Genomic DNA, 18,734 nt, shown 5'->3' with positions numbered 1-18,734 from the left:
CTATTCCTGCTGTGTGACTTGTTTTCTTGGATTAATGTGAATCAAATGGGCTGCAAAGATGCAGTGTTCCAGCTCTGGAGAAGCTCTTCTTAAGTAAAGTCAGTTAATTGCATTTGAAATGGAACGAATCCATCATGTCTAAGCTTTCTGCCAGCAGACAGCTGCACAGTGATTTCATTTGTGCTGCTGGCAGCAAAGGCAGCAAGCCTCTGAGTGTTAGAATATGTAAAGAAATTTACTCCAGAAGGTAGATGCTTTCTGAATAACTATTTGGCAACCTTGGTGCTTGAGGGGTGGGGAAGGAGGGGAAGTGAAGATTAGACTCCTGAAAGCCTGAATAACTTATCTCTGCATTTGTTAGGAAACTACTCATGATTATTTACATGCAATGTTTTTGCAATTAATTTGACTTGTAGAATTCTTAGCTTATCTTGGTGCACTTCTAGTTCACTGGGCGCTGTCCTTCATGTGCATTTTCTTTTTTGACTTTGCGTTAAAGTCTTTAGTTAAAGAAAACCTTTTTGCAAAGATTGAAGCGTGTTGTGGTAATTTTGAGCAGGGAGCTGGAGATTAGTTCATGTGCCTCTCCACTGCGTTGTTTTGATTATGTACCATCAACCAGAATTTTCCCAAGTGCACAGTGGTTATTAAGTGTTCTGCTGAAGTATTTGCTGCACTGAACACTGTTTACTTTGTTGACATCAGTGAGTTCTTGGGTTTGTAATGTGCTCAACTCCTTTTTCCATTACTTCTGAAATCTTTGGATCTGATATTAAGGGATGGAGAAGGATTAGATTAGTGACTGTGATAGGTACTATGTAAAAAAACCCCAAAGCCAAACAGAGTATAGCAAGTACATCTGCCTTCATCTGCTTTGAAGTTAGATGTGGACATTTAGCAAAAAATTTTTCCTATTTAAGTGGTTTTTTTTTTCTCCAACAGCTATTTATTCCCACTCTGTATTTTACATTATTTACTGTCAGCAGTCAGTAGCATGTGAATATGTATTTGCTTCTTGGGGATGTATGTGCAAACCACCTTTCCAAGTGGTTTAAATAAAATACTCCTCTTTAGCGTTGAGACAGCTGAAACACTCAGGTTTTGCTGCTGACTTTTCTGTAACTTCTGACTGAGCAGCAACAGAAGTTGCAGTGTGAGAGCATCCTTGCTAAGTGAGCTGGTTTCTGTGAGTGAAGCGCATGTAGGTCCCCAAGAAGTTCTGGTTACATTCACATTTGCACAGGGAGTCATGCTGGGAGAGTTAAGTTTCCACTTTCCCTTTTGCTTAGCTTTGACAGTTTCTATTCTGAAAGCCATTGCCTTGGTGTGATTTTGTGTCAAAATGCATAAACAAGTTATGGGTCTTGTTTCCACAGTATTGTCAATAGGAACTGCCTGACCTCTTTTGCCAAAGTTAGGGCTGCTCAGCACTTTGGAAGGTTAAACTCCCCTATTGTCTGGTTCTGGCTTCCTCCATAGACCCTAAAATTTCAACATACCACAACTCCAGCTTTTGGAGATGCGCAGCAAGGTCTGCTTAAGCTTTTACCTCTCTCTAGGCCTCTTTGAGGTAATTCTGCGGCCTGCTGAGCTTGCTTGCATGGCAAGCTCCAGCTCTAGGACCGCTGCTCGGAGTCCTGTGAGGTAAGGAATGAAATTGTTCCTGCAGCTGCACTGTTTGAGCCGGGTTATGTTTCTTACAGGTGGTGTTTGGGAAGCATTTGCTGGCTCGTGTACTCTGCCTCATCCTGCTCCCGCTTGCCCTCTACACAGCTACGTTTGCTGTTCATTTTGCAGTATTAAATAAAAGGTATTTCACAATGTTTTCTCCAGAAGAATTGCTTGTCTTTGCTTTGAATTAAAGGCTATTGATTATAGATTTCTCCACTTTCAGTGTCAGAAGCACAGCCATGAGCTGTGTGTTTGTTTAATTCCCTTCCCAGACTCCTGCATTGTTCTTAGAGAAAGGCTCTGGCCGAGCTGGCAGTGATACTGAATTTGAGCCTGAGACTTTCTGAAATGCCAAGCAAGTATCTTAACTAAACTCTCTGTCTACTGTTTTTCCTCCTCTGTTTCCTCAAACTGAAAATGTCTCAACTCCTTTTTCTTCTTGCAATACCAAAAAAAAAAAGGCATTGCATTCCTGAAAAATGCTTTGACTGTGCTCAAAGGGAGGACTCTTCTCTGAATGGCTACAAACAAGTGCAGCCATTTCAACTTTTTAAGTTGAAAGAATACAAGAGCTGGTAAAAAGGCCAAGTAATTTTTCCATGTGCCAGCATTAAGCGATAAGATGAATAATGTTTCACCATTTAAAGAAAAAAATTCAGTCTGTTATTTTTCAGTTTAAGTCAGCTGGTTTACCACTAACCTCTTAGCAAAAATGAGACTTAAGGAGGCACGGAGGGAGGCTTCGTTATGTCTTGCCTGACAATGGGTCAGTTTGTCATAAGAACACCTCCAAAGGTAGTCGATGGTGCTTTGTGCAGTGCTAGTGCATACATTTTTGTGACCTCAAGTGCTTGCAGCTCTGGACAATTTCCTGCAAGACTGTCTCTATCTGTTGTGATTCACAACACGAGAGGTGTGTGCATCTAAGGGAACTGCAGTCATTCTTCTCCTGATGCCATTCCTGGTTTTATCAGTTTTCTTTTGTAGAAACAATTTGGCAATGCATGACAGAGCTTTGTATTCCTGTTTTGCCAGACTTTCAATTGTCATATTCTTTGCTTTCTTTTGTAGTGGTCCTGGGGATGGTTTCTTTAGTTCAGCGTTTCAGTCCCAGCTGATTGGGAACAATCTTCATAATGTCTCCGTTCCAGAGCGTGAGTGTCCAGAGGAATAAACCGCTCTGAGTGTTGTCAATGTGTGTGTGGGGGTTACATAAAAACAGCAGCTCCTGTGACTCAGTGCAGGGCAGTGCAGATTATGCCTTCATGGTCATGGTCAGATGCATGCTGTCCCTCTGTGCAGTTTTATTTGTCAACAGAAAAGAAAAAGGTGGAAAATAACACCATGTTTAGTGCACAGTCACTACCAGTTTCATCCTACTCCGTCTAGAGGAAAAGATGCCATTTTGAGGGATTTGGCAGTTTTGTGTGCATGCATCTTTTTGCTTTTTGGCCTTTATGTTGCTTGAGACAACAGAAGACATTTTTCCTGTTCATCTTAGGTTTGTAGAGGTTTGGATGTGGGATTTGTTTCCTTTGTGCCACACCATGCCTCTGGTTCGGCTGTGTTGTATTCAGCATGCATATGAGTTTAGGGGAAAGCTGGCTCTGTGGTTGTTCCCTAATCCTCAAGTTGGCTAGGGACTACTGAGTCTTTAATATAATTTTGCTTTCTGGTTACTTCAGTTTTTCTCTGGCTGTTCCCTGCTCTCCAGGACTGTGTTCTCTCACTTGTTTTGGGAGGTTATAAAGGAAGGTGCCTTAAGCCAGGGTATCGGCTCTGCTACCTGAGAGCTGAGCTTGCCTCCCTTCCTTCTTGTGTTGCTGTAGGGGTCGGGTGATGGAGCGCTTCAAAGTGGTTGCATTCTTTTCAAACTTTTTTTCATGTGTTAATTTGACCATATACTCTTATGGAAAACTATCTCAAACCTCTCGTTATTGAAACTACATAGAAAAGAACTAGCACTTGTGTTTTATGTTAAAACTAGGTGGGAGAATTGTAGGTGTTTCAGCCAAATGCTCTGTAACAGTGTTAGGGAGTCGTGGTTGGGGATGGTGGAAAAGTTTGCGATGAGCTGTGTGGAGTAACGTGCCAATGGGGAAATGAGCTGTCATCGAAACAAAGCAGGAGAAAGCATGCCTAGTCAGAGCACTGCAGATGAGCTGGGGGAGATATTTATAGGAGAGCTGCCTTATGCCCTTTTTTCCTCCTTTCTTCCTGTGTAGACTTGGCGTATGGGTCTGTGGTCACAATGAAGAACCTTCGGATGGCGGGGGGATACCTCCACTCCCACTGGCACCTCTACCCGGAGGGTGTTGGGGCTCGCCAGCAGCAGGTTAGTGTGCTGTTGTGGTGCTGCCTCGGGATACAACCACAGACTCGTTTCTGTTGTATGTAGTGTTAGGGGCTGTGTTAGTGGCAGGAGTGTGTATTTACTCAGATCTGTCACCACCGCAGTGCCACAGCGGTGCACTTGGCTTGGAAGTCTGAGTGAAAAGGATACCCTAAGAGAGCCGAGCACATTGCACCAGCGAGGTGACTTACAACAACATGGCTTCGTTGTAGAATCATAGAATCACAGAACCGTTAAGGTTGGAAAAGACCTCTAAGATCAACAAGTCCACCTGTCAACCCAACACTACCATGACCACGAAACCATGTCTTTAAGTGCCACATCTGCACGTTTTTTGAACGCCTCTAGGGATGGTGACTCCAGCACTTCCCTGGGCAGCCTGTCCCAATGCTTAAGAACCTTTTCAGTGAAGAAATCTTTCCTAATATCTAATCTAAACCTCCGCTGGTGCAACTTGAGGCCATTTCCTCTAGTCCTGTCGCTAGTAACTTGGGAGAAGAGACCAACACCCACCTCACTGCAGCCTCCTTTCAGGTAGTTGTAGGGAGCAATGAGGCCTTGTCTCAGCCTCCTCAAGACGAAATAGTCCCAGCTCCTTCAGCCACTCCTCATAAGATTAGTAGCAAGATCATCCTCCATAGATGGAGGCCAAGAGGACTTAAAGATAGTCTTCCATAATGAAAGTGCTGTTGTTACCTTAAAGAAGGCTGTAAAACTTGTTTAAAACAAATACCTTATATTTTTCATTGCTGTTTTTTGAAAGCAACAGGACTACTGTGTGTTTTCACTCCTGCAACTCTCCTCTGTGACCCTACATGAATTACTCTCCTTTTGTGCTTTGCTTTCCTCATCTTTCGCCACAAAATTTGTCAGGTTTTGCTCATTACATTAGATATCTGTACGTTTGTAAGCTAGCCATAATGAAACCGTCTGAACTCTCTAAGGGCTTCTGATTAAATGATTAAGCAATAAAAGTAAAAATCATAAATTGTGTAACTATTGCTAATTAAGTACAAAACGTAACTGAATTTTATTTTTATCCATCGTCATCAAGTTCCACCAATCTTTGCAGCTTCTGCAGCTTTCCTGAGATGTGTTTTGCAGTTTGCGTGTTAGTGTCTAAAAATTGTTCTGAGCTCCTTGAAGGGAAGTTGCCAGAGAAGAGCAAGTGTTTGATTTTTAACTCCCTTCAGTCTCAGTGGTGAGGAAGAAGTTTTCAGAAAGGAAAGCATTGTCTCAATTTTCTTGCTCTTCTTCCCGACCAAAAATTCTAGTGCTTTCATGTGACATTGATATTTATTACTGTAGATGGAGATGTCATACCAAAACTGGCTCAAGGATAGGCAAAATTAGAGTGCAGAGCATACTTTATGACATTAAAAGCAGGAAGGATTTGGAGAGGATGCTGATGGGAGTTTCCCTGAGGTTGAGTGGGAGAGGTTGGAGATTCCCCGTTGTGTTCCCTGCCCTGGAGGTAGGACAAGGATAGTGGGCTTGGGAGAGTTTGGGGGCTGTGGAGAGGGGATGGGAATTTAGAACTTGAAGGAGATTTAGGGAGGAAAAGCTGGAGGCAGTGGTCTCTCTACCTCCTCCCTCCTCTCCTGATGGTATGACCTCAAGATAGAGCTCGAGGTGGAACCTCCTCCCTTTTTGCCTACCCTGAGACACTCCGCCAGGCTTTCCGCTTCCGCCTGAGTGAGAGGTGCGAATTTAGAACTTGAAGGAGATTTAGGGAGGAAAAGCTGGAGGCAGTGGTCTCTCTACCTCCTCCCTCCTCTCCTGATGGTATGACCTCAAGATAGGAGGTTCCACCTCGAGCTCTCCCTTTTTGCCTACCTTGAGACACTCCACCAGGCTTTCCGCTTCCGCCTGAGCGAGAGGTGCAGGTCTGGGACTGGGCAGGGGTCCCACAGGATGGGGCTTGCTGCTGCTGGAAAAGGAGTGGGCAAAAGTGGTCACAGTTGCTCATGCTGCTCAGGAAAGTCACCCTCGGGAGCAGCACCCTGGATCTTTTCGCAGAAGTATTACGATTGCCAGAGGCAGCCTGTTGTCATAAATCTGTACGAGTGATACCTGTCTGTAAAGCCAGGGCTGTTTCCAACTCCTCCTGGTTCTGGTACTGGCCAGTGATTATTCAGAAGTTTGGGTCTGGGTATCCTGTTGTTGTAGAGGGAGCCTCTGAAGTAGGGTGAGAGTGGGTCGGGCTGTCTGGCTGGAGGCTGTTGCTCCTGATGTGTGTGCACTGCCATGAAGTGCAGTGCTCCTGAGCGTACAGGCCACGTGCTGAATAAAAGGTGTTGTCTGGGTTATGGGGTGGCTAGTAACTGACTTTCTAAGGGGCACTGACATAAAAGTCAGTCCAGGGTTTCTGTGTTACTGGTGCATTCATTTGGGACCTCAATTTGTTAGCAAATATTTGTTCTGGTATCACCAGCTTTTTTCTTGTTTGGTAAAATAATTTATCCTGTGCTTTCAGGTCACTGCCTACTTACATAAAGATCTAAATAACCTGTGGATTATAAAGAAACATGATTCGGTTACAGGTAAAAAATACCAATAAAGCGCCTTTTATAACTGGTGCTTCAGTTTTTCACTTAAGTGTTCTGAGTTCCATCACGGGTGAAAGTATCCTTCATGAATATGAGGGGGAGTTGAGGAAGAACAAGTAGAGTCTGACTTTGTCTTGATTAGCACAGTTTGTGTCTACCGTGTTTTTGGGGTTTCTCCAGATTGTACAGCTGAAGTAAATAAGTTTTTTTTTCTGCTGCACTGTCAGTTTTGCAGCTGAGTGGGGCTGCAAATAACAGAGAGGAGATTATTCTGAACTCATTTAATATTTTGTGCAATCTGTTACCGTGGCTATGGGTCCTGCAGAAGTTATGTTCTGCTACGTTCCGATACATTGTGTTCAGCTGATTTGCCTGTAGGTTTGCTCGGCCCAAGATAAGAGTACTGAATGTGAAGATATATGGTTCCTGCATACATCTGTTATTTTAGAATATATTACAGCGTAGCTGAGATATGTTTTGTCTGGCAGTTTCCTTTCTGCACCTGTAGCATGTGTATATAAAAATTAACAAGAACTGTCTAAACAACAAAAATGCAAATGATCTAGGTATAAGAAAATTACGATCAGTGTTGCAAGAGTAATTTTACAGTTCATGAAATGTGTGTGTGTATATATATATATATACACATATATATATATAGAGAGAGAGAGAGTGTGTGTGTGTTTGGTGTTCAGTTAGCCTGACCAGGCATCTTTATTTAAGGGCATTACGTGCTGCCTGGGGACATGTTCCTTGGGGTAGCCATCAGGGCTGGTCTTTAAACTAGAGCAGTGGTTTACACCAAGCTTAGTGTTGATACCAGCTAGTTTATCTTGTATTGTCTGCTTGAGGCATGAGCATTCCCAAGAAACTTTCTCAGACCCTGATACATTTGTCAGTGCGCTGATAAGATTTGTTTGCTTTCCTTCAGCAGATCTGTCAGATCCTTCGAGCCCTGTGGAGTTTGTAAGGCACGGAGATATTATTCGTCTGGAACATAAAGAGTAAGGATGGTTTCTGGGATTCAAAGAGATTATGTGACTCAGTAGAATTGGTGGGAGGTTTGTGCTGCTGGACACCACATGGTTGGGCCAGCACAACAGGCTGGGTGACAGAGACATCTGTATATCTGCATTTCCTGTGTGGAGTTTGTGGAGTTTTTCTCCTTCAGAACATAAACCATTTTAACAGAACCACACAACTCTGTTAGAAATACCTACCTAAGCAGCAGAGGGATTTGTTCAGCTGTGCTGAGGTGCTGTATTAAGGGTAACTCTTGGGCAAAAAAGCAATTTCAAAACCCTCATTATGTTGCTTGTCCCCACTTCTGAGTTTTCTGGGCAAACAGAGTGTGGGGTTTTTTGTCAGTGTACTGCAAGTGTCCTGTTCCTACGTGTACTGGCTGTATCCACCCACTGAAGATCACAGCAGTGAAACACTTTGAATGAAAACATTGGCTGGCGCCCTTTCTCTTGGGTAGGGCATACCTGAGAGGAGGCAGGGGAGCCCTGGTGACCTGGTGTTTAATCTTCAGCAGGTCTAATGTCACTGTGCCACAGTGTGATTTGCAGCTGCAGCTTTGCCTCAAATTTTGAGTTTTACTACCAAATCTGTGATAATAGAAGTGATAAAGTCTTGATGAAGCAGTATCAGTTGGGATGGGGCGGGAGGTGGTTTGTTGTCTGGGTGGTTTTATTAAGGACTGACCAGGACGTGGCCAGGTTTTTCTGGTTGCCCCCACCTTAGCAGCCCCTACTGGGGCAGGAGGTTGTTTGTCTGCAGCATGGACAGCTGGTACTAATGGGGGTCACTAGTTCCCCCTTCAGTAAATCTCTGCCTGACTGAATAGTAGTGTCTTTCCCTTAAAAGCAAAACTGATAATCCAGACTGCTCAGTCTTGCCTTGCTTCTTGTGAGAGTGGGACTGTTAGTCCTACATTCACTCTTCGTTTGAACAAAACCAAAGCCAACTATCTCTTTTTCACTTGGAGGTTGTGGGTTGTAGCCTGAGGGTTGGATTTATTTGTGCTCTTTTCCAGCACTGCCCAATGTAGTGTAAGCTCAGAGTTGTGTGGTGGGAAGCAGCTGTTTCACCCTGTGGCCGCCATTGCTATTAAGGCTGTGTCCTGCCCTGCCTTTGGCTGGAGTTTGGTGGTGAAAGCTCTGGCTGCTCTCTCTGAATGGCTCAAACCTAAGTTCTTATCACAAACTGACTGAGACATAAAAACAAAACAAAGTTTGACTTTAATTTTATTTCAGAACTTCTAGAAATCTTCACAGTCACCAGCATGAGGCTCCTCTGACAAGGAAGCATTTTCAGGTCACTGGCTATGGAATAGTAAGTGAATGGCAAGCTAAAACAAAAGCTCCTTTTTTTTAGGGGGGGAACAGTTCATCCTGTTCTAAGGGGATTTATTCTTACTTTTCTAGTTTGTTACCTAAGGTGATATATGTCCATCGACGGTACTGGGGGAAAAACTGATTTAGCATGAAATAGCTTATCTCATATTTAAAGTCTACTTAATGTGAACACAGACAAGAAAATAATTTATGTTTTTACTGCCAGGCTAGTTCTGGCAGCATCCAACTCCAGAAATGCCAAACTAAGCAACCTTGAAGTTGCTCTGACAAGTATTATTTTACATATTTGGCCTTGTCACATAGACAAGTGCCTTTTTTTGACAGAATGATGACAGAATTTTGAATCACAAGAATGAAGTCTGCTTTGAGGGATGAATTTTCAAATGCAAAGGGCTGTTGACTAAACCCCTTTTGTGAGGCAGCCAAGTTACCCCCATTTAAAATGTAACTCTGAGCCACAGTCAAGAATGAATTGGAAGGAAAAGAATTTAAGGTTGTCAAGATACAAATGTGTGTGTGAGTAGTTGCTCATGACTAGAATGATCTCTTCCTGATGAGGAATCTCTTCTGTGAAGTCTGAGTGAGGGTAGCCTGGGCTCCTTTGGTTAGCTTTGCTGCCATTAGAATTTCAGAACTTCCTATCTGCAGTGCTTCAATCCCATACAGCTTTTAGTTGATGGGTTTGTTTGGTTTTTTGTGGTGTTTGTGGAGTTTTTTTTGTCTCCTGTGGTATGTTTGCATGATAGAATGGAACAGGAGACTCCAATGACTTCTGGCGGATTGAAGTGGTGGGCAGAAAGGCTGGGAATCTCATCAAAGTCCTACGGAGTCAGGTCCGGCTAACCCATGTGGCCACAGGATGTATACTGGGCTCCTCTGGAAAGACTCTGCCAAAATGGTAAATAGCTTGTAATCCCCCTCCATGCCTGCAAGGCCTTGAGCTGACATGTTCCTTTGCTCAGTGGTACTTTTGAACAAAGCAGTAACCACATTTTCTCCATTTCTTTATCTGTAAAAGAATTAAAAAGTAACTAGCAGGTACCAAAAATACAACCTGAGTGGAAGATCTGAGTTAGGGTTCTGCAGTCTGTTACAGTGAAGTACACAGCTTTGAAAAGCAGTATCCCTTACTAAGAGATCTAAGAGTGGCGTGGATGTAGATCTTGTCATCTGGTAAGTCCAGAAGGGGATGACAGGCCTGTTTTATCCTTGGGGTTCACAAAAATTGCTAGAAACTGGGGCAGTTTGTGCTGTTCCATACCGTAATCCTCCAAATTTCTTTTTATTGGTATTAATTTACATTGTGATTGGAAGAGCTGTCATTTTTGCATGCAGCATCTGAAGCCAGGGCAGTGGTGGCAACTGCTGTTAGCAGAGGGGTCAGGATTTAATATATTCTTGAGTTGTGTGTCTTCATCATTAAAATGAGGTGTATGTAGAGACATCCAGACTAATGCCAAGTGAGCTGCTGTATCTGCAGAGCTGTGCTGTGTGGGATGCTAACACGGATCCCGAAGCAGCAGCCTGTGTGGTCGTGTTGCTTCTGTTTCGAGAGCAGCCTCCAATGCTGCTTAGGTTTCCCTTCACTGTGTTACGGTAAAAAGGGCTTCTGAGGAATTCTGCGGGTGCTGAATCACAGTGAGCGCAGGCAGGTGCCTCTGGCGACTGCCTGGCCGGGAGTGCTTGTGCCATTTAGACTTCACCAGTAAAACTGGGCTCATGGGTAAATAATGTGATTGATTTAAAAAAAATAAATAAATCACTGCCTCTGTCAACAGCACTCAAGAAAGGGTGTTTTTTTTCCCCTAGCACAAACTTACCCTGTCAATGGAAGTTATTGCCACAAAATATTGACGACAGTAAGAGCTAAGGGGAAAAAAAAATTTGTTAACTATAAATAAGGTTGGTTAGAGTGTATTAGAATTTTATATTTCTTAAGGAATTTAAAGTGGAGTAATTACTATCCTTCAGAGAATTAAGTGGTGATTAATTAAGGGAATTAATTAGTGGAATTAAGTGATGATTGGTAGAAAATTCCTTATTAATCTGTCACATTACTGCAGAGTTTGATGTCACCTGATAGAAATAGGGTGACAGACTAATGGAACAGTTGATGGGATCCTCTAAAGTCATTCCTTTGTTTCTCTAATACAGTTGCTGTAGGCATGGATTGGCTTAAATTAATGATGGTGATTTTCTTCTGGAGAGAGTGTAAGGGTTGGCTTGAAGTACCTTCTAGTTGTCAGTGGGCTTCTTCAGAAATCCCACTGCTTAGGCATAGACCTAATTTGTTTAGCTTAGCCACCCAAAGTTAGAAAAAGCTTTGAATATTCAGTAGAAGTTTGGTGTTGGCTGCCTTGCAAATCTGTTTTGGTTTCTATGCGGTGCGTAGAGCATGCTGGGGTTGAGTGGTGTGGTAGGTGTTGTGGGGAAGTATAAAGCTAAATGGGGAAAATAAATCAAACACGCAATATTGGGTGATCTTTTGTGGGGTGGTGGCTAACTGTTCTGCTTTTTGTCAGGGGTTGGGAACAAGTGGAAGTCACCTGCACACCATACCTGAAGGAGACTCCCAATTCCCTTTGGAACTTTGAAGATCATATTAACCCTAAGTGTAAGTCCTTTATTTCCTTTTCTTTTGAGAGTGCATCTTGGCTTGCTGTAAAGGAAGGGCCGAGCTATCAGATGGCAAGAACTGGCATTCAGTGTTTGGAGTTTGTGTTCTTTCCCAGCTCAAGTGTCAACTTGCTGAACTTGGGCCAGTTGTTCAGAGATGCATAGACATTTTCACTGTAATATGAGCTGGTGACAGTGCTTTAAGTATAGTGGAAGTGTAAAGAGTTTTCACGGGATTTGGAGATCTTCATGAGTGACAAAGGTGTGAAGCTTTATAAGCACAGCAGTGCAGGCTGTTATTTTTGATGTCATTACTTTAATTGGGAGTTACTGTAATCAGTATGACTATGCATATCAACTCTAATGATTTATTTATTTATTTTAAAGCTATCCACCCTGTTCTGGTGGGCGTGTTTTTCCTTCTCTTACCAGGGGCCTGCTAAATAATGACTTTGCAGTACCATCAAGAAATGAACAGAAGTGTGACAGAGAACTAAGTTTGCCAGTAGTGACAGATGGGCCTTGCAGCCCCATCCAGGAGTTAAATACGTGTCAGAGCCTCATTTGGCCTGAATTGTTTGATACAACTTTTTCCCCTGAATTGCAGATGACTTGGGCTGAGTTTTGACTTATCGAAAAGCCTAGTGGTTTTCATCCTTTCAGAACAACTGTATGCAAACCAATGGAGAGAAATCTGGGGCTGTTGACTTGGTAGAACTTTCTCTTATGTTGTAACGCATTTTCATTCCCACACTCATGGCTCATTTACAGATAAACAGCAGCCTATGAACAATATGTCTCTAATTTCAGCTAGAAATACAAATATGTTTGCTTCATGGACTTCTACCTATTTCTCTTGCTCCTGGAAGTAAAGGAAGAAATCTAGGAGTACATCAGTTGTGAAATTCACTGGGGAATATTTTTGACTGCAGGCCTCTGTATTTAGACTATGAATTAGAAGAGGTACTGGGAGCAGATTTGTCACAGGAGGATAGAATTTAGTTTATTATGAAAGAGGCAGATAAGTAAACCATGCAGACTTCTAATCTATTTTCCTCTTTTTTCATAAAGTGCCTAATATCAGCCTGGATGTTTTGAAGCCTTCTTTTGCAGAAGTTCTGCTAGAATCCCACATGGTTATGATCCGGGTAGGATATCTTTAATTCTAGATTATAATTTTCTTTCTCCTTTCTCTTGCATCATAAAGAAATGGCATCTTCTGAAATATTTGGGTGATGGCTGCAAGCTAGGGCAGAATTTACATGCTCCAGCAACCTACTTGAATTTATACTTAGAAAAAGGGATGGTCTTGCAGCTAAATCTTCCAAAAGTTTGGAAGCATTGGGCTTGATGCCTGGCTCTGCTGTCAGTGTGATGTAGCTACAGCCTAGTTTTATGTAATCCCTCCACTGCTGAAATTCATTTCGGTAAATGAGAGTTGGAAATTTTTCCTGTCCTACTAGCTGGTTTTAAAGTTATATTAATATTTGTGAGGCAGAAGGATACTACTGTGGTCAGAGTCAGGAAAATTAGCTAAATAGACAATTAAGACAACAACAGATATTTAGATAGAAAATGGAAAACATCTTGGGGTTTTTTGTTATTTGTTTTACAGTTCATCAAGGTGCTGTGTTTTCTTTTTTTTCTCTTCCCTATTTATCTCTGGATATAAAAAAAAAAAGAGCTGGATTTAATATTTTCAAGGTCGACTGCTCTTGCAGTCTTTCCCTGTGATTGTTCTTTGTGCTCTTCGACACAGCCCTTCTGCTTCCAGCTCTTCAACCGTTTGTTTAAAGAATGAGAAGTTACTATTTTGAGAAGGGAGTCTAAGGTTTTTATTTGCTGCTGTTTATAAAGCTCTTCTCCGATTCTTAAGAGAAAGAAGGTAGTCAAGCAAATTATTATTATTGCTAAGCATTTCCATGGCAACCAGTGATAATGCTCTCTCAGGTGAGGAAGCACCTGCATGAGTTTCCATGGAAATAATCTCTCTGAGGCTTTTTTTCCACAGAGTGGAGGGAAACCTGTTAAAGTAGTCTCTTAATGAACAAAGGTCTTGCTTATGCAACGTGTGTTCTTAGTGACAGAAAATCTGGAGAAGTGAGAGAATACTGCCTCTAATGGTACCCAAAGAACATTTTCACTTGCACAGTAATATGAAAACATTTGTTGTCCTCATCATGGCATCTCTGGAAGATGATGTGTTTATGTAGTCAGAAAACAGCCTTTACTTGGGAAGAGTATTCGCCTGTGTTTGCGTACCCAGACATTTCTGGGCAGGCTTTGCAGCATAACTGCCTCTCGTTTAAATTTTATCTTGACTTATCTGTAGGGTAACAGTGGCCTCAAACCAAAGGACAATGAAGTTACATCCAAACCTTGGCACTGGCCCATCAACTACCAGGTATACGGATCAATCCATCTTTTTCTCTGTTTTCAAGCGCTTTTGGTGTGCTTCATGAAACATAGCGCCTCCTTATTGTATTTAAGATGCTGTCACCTTTATTTTGTACCATCTGAGCTGCATGGATGGGATTTTTTTCACCTTTGCCACTGTGCAAAATACAAACTGGACTGATAGAAACTCATTTTACTCTCTTCTGGTCTGTTTCCTCAGGGCCTGCGCTTTTGTGGTGTCAATGAGACTGATTATCGGGTTTATTTGCTGGGAAACCCGGTAAGTTGGAGTGGGAGGTTCTAAGCCCATATTTTTGGCAAATTTTAGCTTAGTCTTGCTTCTGCCGGTGCCAACAATTCTCTTCTTCCTCTTCCTTTTGAATTGTCTCTCCCATTGTACTCTCATGCTTGCATGTAGCTTTTCAATTCTTCTCATGTGCATGTCCAGCCTAAAGTCCCAAATCTTTCTTTTTTTTTTTCTCATGTAGGTGATCTGGTGGCTAAATCTGGTCACTATTGGGTTATACCTTCTGATAGCAGCTTGCACTGCAGTTACCCTGAAGAGAGGTGTCCAACTGACACCTGAACTCAAAGGTGAGGTCAGTCTTCCTATAACACTATAGAATCCTAATTATAACATCCTGGTTTTCTGATAGAAGGCAACTCATTATGGGACTCCTATATTAAAAAATACCTCCTTTTTTAACTGTATTAAAACCCTAGGGGTTGAACAAAATACACTCAAGGCAGCTCAGTGTACAAAACATTAAGTTATATGGTGCTTTGAAGGTGTTGCACTGAACGATGTGACTATTAACAAAGGTTTCCTTACTAGAAATAATCACTCTGATGATTGAATCTCACTTTTTGCATGGCAGACCATTCCTGATGAGTTGCCAGATTTTCTAAGACTCGATTAGAAATCCTCAGATCATCAAGGGCCCTACTTAGCCAAAGAGAAGAGCTCTGGAAGTGACTCACAGGCAGAAGATATGTAATTGGTGGCTCCTCAAAAGTCTTGCCACTCCTTTGCTGGACTGTACAGAGCTGGACTGGGATATAATCTGGCATCTTACAGTGATCCAAAGATATGAGTCTTAGTAGATTTTTGCTCCCTTGTTTTCTTGCAGGAGACCAGGGCTTGGAGTAGTCCGTAGCTCACATGCTAGCTCTGCTCCGCAGGTGGTCACACAGCCTAGTGTGCGAGTTACGTATGAACTGCTCAAGATGTTGGCCGAAACTGCTGTCAGTTATGTTGATTTCTGCATCCCAGAAATGACCAGATGTGTATATTTTGGAAAGACTATATACAGTCTGGATGTATTTGTAGGAGAAGGTGATAAAATGTGTGTCAGAGAAACCTTTCTGATGCAGACATCTACTGGTGCCATGTTTTTTACCTTCTTGTGCTTTGCTGGCTTACAAGATGTTTTTTCTAGCAGATATAGTTGTCCCACATAACTTACTGATAATAGGCTTCCTTTTCACAAATGTCTTTTGTAGGAACCTTAAAAGTAAGTGGATGGCAAGGCTTTATGTGCTAAGGGTAGGAAGCCACTGAGCTTAGGTTATTGAGCAATGTCCACAAGGAAAGGAGTGAGAGTTTTGTATCTTAAGTAGTTTAATAGTGAACAGGGCAGATCTTCAGCAAAAATACTGCAAGGATTTACCTGTACCGGCTGCAACGGAAATGTACCAGTTGGATCAATGTCCTGCTGACCAGCTCTGTGTGTGCTCTATACTGCTGTGGTAGTCATGGTGTTTTGAAATGAGAAATGTTTCCTGGTGTTTCTGAAAAACAAATGACAAATGCAAGAGATGCAATGAGCCTTTACGATGTTCAATGCCAAGGTTGTAGAGCTTTTCACAAACCCTAATAAATCATACTTTGATGATTCCAGTTAATGTCAATGATTGGTTCATTTTTTAGATCTCTCTGTGGGAAGTGAATTCTAAAATGTGGTTTGAAACTATTTGGTTACACAGGAGGTTATTGGCTAAGCTGCATGCAGATGTCAGAGCTCTCAGTCCTTTCCTTAGGCTGTGAAAGTGAGGCAACATTTCTTTCTAGGAAAGGCTGGCAAAGTGAGCTTGTAGTCTCATTGCAGAGGGAATAAAACCCATTGGAAACGGTCATGTCATTAGTCTGATGTACAGTCTGAGAAACTGCAGGGTCAGTCTTAACATTGAACATGGTCAACCTCCTGCCAGTCCCTTGGGACTTACGCCTTTGCGTATCTTTTCTGATAACTGTGCTCCAGAAAAGTGTTTGTATGTTTATGAAGAAGGCAGTTAGGGTGCTGCAGAGGCTTGAAGTAATTTCAGACCAGTACATGGCTTCCTGCAGAGATCATTCCTGTTGAGTTTACTCACTGTGATAAGGGTTACAAATAAGAACTGTAGTTAAGTTTTTCTCTGCTGAAGTCTGTTTTTGTTCTCCAGAACTGTCCAGAGTCATGCTGCGTGGTGGAGGGCAGATCACTCTGGGGTGGCTTCTTCATTATCTCCCTTTCTTTATGATGGGCCGAGTTCTCTACTTTCACCACTACTTTCCTGCCATGCTTTTTTCCAGCATGTTGACAGGTAAATACTAGAGTCTGGGAGAAGACAATTCTGTTAAATGGGATGTTTTCAGACTGAACAGTATATTATTTTAATAGTTTTTTTGATTGCTTTTACTAAGTGCATGAAAACATTGACTAATTCAAAGTGTTTTTCACAAAGCAGCCTGCAGTGCCAAATTGTCCTTTTTTTAGTACTACCTTGAAGAGGCAATCATGTCTAGTGCTCAGGGCATTTAGAGATGCAATTCCTGTCCTCTGCTGTGTCATTGTTCTTACATATGCTTTTATACAAGTTACTTCCCTTTGTTTCCTGCCCCCACTTTTCTGTCATGCCTGTTTATAATTCAGTCTTGGTAGTTTTTCCCGTGATTTTGTACCAGCCTAGCATGCTGGGGCACAAATCTCTTTTGCGTTTATTCAAATGGATACGGACAACCCCTATAGTTCTGAAGGTTACCGAGGTAAATGTATTTAAAAACTGATGAGGTATTCTGATGTTAACAGAGCTTTGTCAGCCCTCTATGGCTGAATTTAGCAGCAATCTTCTTTGGCCTCTGCATTGATCCTGACTTCTGCTTCTTCCTTCTCCCAGGAATCACATGGGACACACTGCTGAAGTTCTGTGCTGGGCTCTTGTCACCCAGCACTACAGCTAGGAAAGTGTATGGAGGGGGATTCTTGGCACTGGTTCTGCTCATTGTGTACAGGTGAGTGCCGAAAGCTGAACTTTTCCTGAATGTGTGACAGTCACTATCTCAGTGGAAACCTTCGTGCCTGTTAATTATCCTTAGAATTTATCTCTGCCTTGCTTCTCTGCTGAACTTGTCAGACATCATCAAGCCCAATCCTAAACCCTCAAATTTTTTAGATTTAGCATCTGTGTTCCAGTAATATATTACAAAACATTTTTCCATTGCAAGGAATCTTTCTTTTATCCCAGCACTCAATGTGAGTGCTCTGTTCTCCTCCAAACCCACAGCTTAGTGGTTTCTGATTCTAGTCTCCACATCAGATGGTGCCACATCCCGCAAATACAGGCAAATTCTTCATTGCTGTTTTCTAAGCTGGCTTTTTCCTACAGCTGTTGCTTTCTAAGAGAAAATACCACCTGTGATAAAATGGTGTCCTATGTATATATTGTGTTCAGCAGAGATTACAAGGTTCCCAGTGGACCTTAAAGCAGCCCAAACCCAAAGATCCTGTAGGACATCTATGTGGACTAGTTTGCCGCAATGTTTTTGAGACAGAAAACTGCAGTCCCTGATGGACATCTGGTTTCTTCCCACAGCTTCTACCTCTTCCATCCTCTTTCCTATGGGATGAAAGGACCCATGGCCTCTGACCCTAGCAGCCCCATGGCAGGGCTTCGGTGGATGGACTCCTGGGAGTTCTAGAGTCTGCAAAAGGAGCCTGGGAGCAGTGGATGAGAAACACAAGATCTGCTCTGTGTCGTGCTGATTCTGGTGCTTTGGAAACATGTGACAGTAAAATGCCCTCTCTGGAGAACTTTGGGTATAGTAGCCCAGTTATTTGGCATTTGCTTGCACTGTCTGCATTGGGAGATGCAGAGGATGACCATGAGAAGGTCCTCTGAAAAAGACTCACGTCTTGAATCCTTAGGTTATATTTCTGGACAACTGACTGCTTAAATCTCAGTTCTGAGCAATATGTATCAGTGAAACAGCAGTGGCATTCCAACAGTCAGACCACTACAAGTTGGAGGCTGTGTGGACTTACGTGTTCATGTGTGTGTGTGTGTGTGTGTGTGTCTTCCTTCTGGTAATCTAAGATCATTGCGATTTGAGACCCAGACAGTGTCTGAGACATTAGGACTTATACCATGATTAACAACCTTTCTTATGGCAAGGATTTTGTAAGTATCCAGGGACATTTAAGTATCCAGGACCCTCCATTCTACCCTGCCCTGGCTGTCTGTGGTTTTTTGTCCTGACCCTGAATTTTTAGAATTTGATTGAAAGGGGTCTGCTTGAAATCTCCTGAGCCACTGTGCCTTGCCTGTCTCCCAAGCCCTCTGCAGACAGAGGAGATGGAGATTGTTTAACCCTGTATACTGCCTTGCTTTCTGGTCACCTTTAATAATTTATAACAATCACCAAGCAGGCCTGTGCTTAGAGCCAGACTGTTTCAGCTCAGATTTTGTAATTTCTTTGCAGTCCTATCTGAAACTGCTAAGGAAATTACAGTGGAAACAGCAGGTGATTTA

The 18,734-nt window shown here is 42.4% G+C and overlaps 1 protein-coding gene across 1 annotated transcript in view; it reads left to right on the top strand.

Moving 5' to 3' along the window:
* Positions 1-17,925, top strand: part of POMT2 (protein-O-mannosyltransferase 2) — a 23,816-nt gene extending 5,891 nt beyond the window's left edge. The window contains exons 6-20 of the mRNA XM_009870139.1: positions 1,704-1,810; positions 2,743-2,825; positions 3,897-4,006; positions 6,501-6,567; positions 7,505-7,577; positions 8,832-8,910; positions 9,680-9,831; positions 11,456-11,547; positions 12,621-12,697; positions 13,882-13,953; positions 14,167-14,226; positions 14,435-14,540; positions 16,389-16,529; positions 17,103-17,217; positions 17,799-17,925. Of these exons, the coding sequence (XP_009868441.1) occupies positions 1,704-1,810; positions 2,743-2,825; positions 3,897-4,006; positions 6,501-6,567; positions 7,505-7,577; positions 8,832-8,910; positions 9,680-9,831; positions 11,456-11,547; positions 12,621-12,697; positions 13,882-13,953; positions 14,167-14,226; positions 14,435-14,540; positions 16,389-16,529; positions 17,103-17,217; positions 17,799-17,904 (1,440 nt within the window). The 3' untranslated portion in view covers positions 17,905-17,925. The remainder of the gene's footprint in view (positions 1-1,703; positions 1,811-2,742; positions 2,826-3,896; positions 4,007-6,500; positions 6,568-7,504; positions 7,578-8,831; positions 8,911-9,679; positions 9,832-11,455; positions 11,548-12,620; positions 12,698-13,881; positions 13,954-14,166; positions 14,227-14,434; positions 14,541-16,388; positions 16,530-17,102; positions 17,218-17,798) is intronic.
* The last annotated feature ends 809 nt before the right edge of the window (positions 17,926-18,734 follow it).

Source organism: Apaloderma vittatum, unplaced genomic scaffold (genome assembly GCF_000703405.1).
Source record: "Apaloderma vittatum isolate BGI_N311 unplaced genomic scaffold, ASM70340v1 scaffold27245, whole genome shotgun sequence".
Classification (NCBI taxonomy): domain Eukaryota; kingdom Metazoa; phylum Chordata; class Aves; order Trogoniformes; family Trogonidae; genus Apaloderma; species Apaloderma vittatum.
This window is presented reverse-complemented; position numbering and strand designations above follow the sequence as displayed.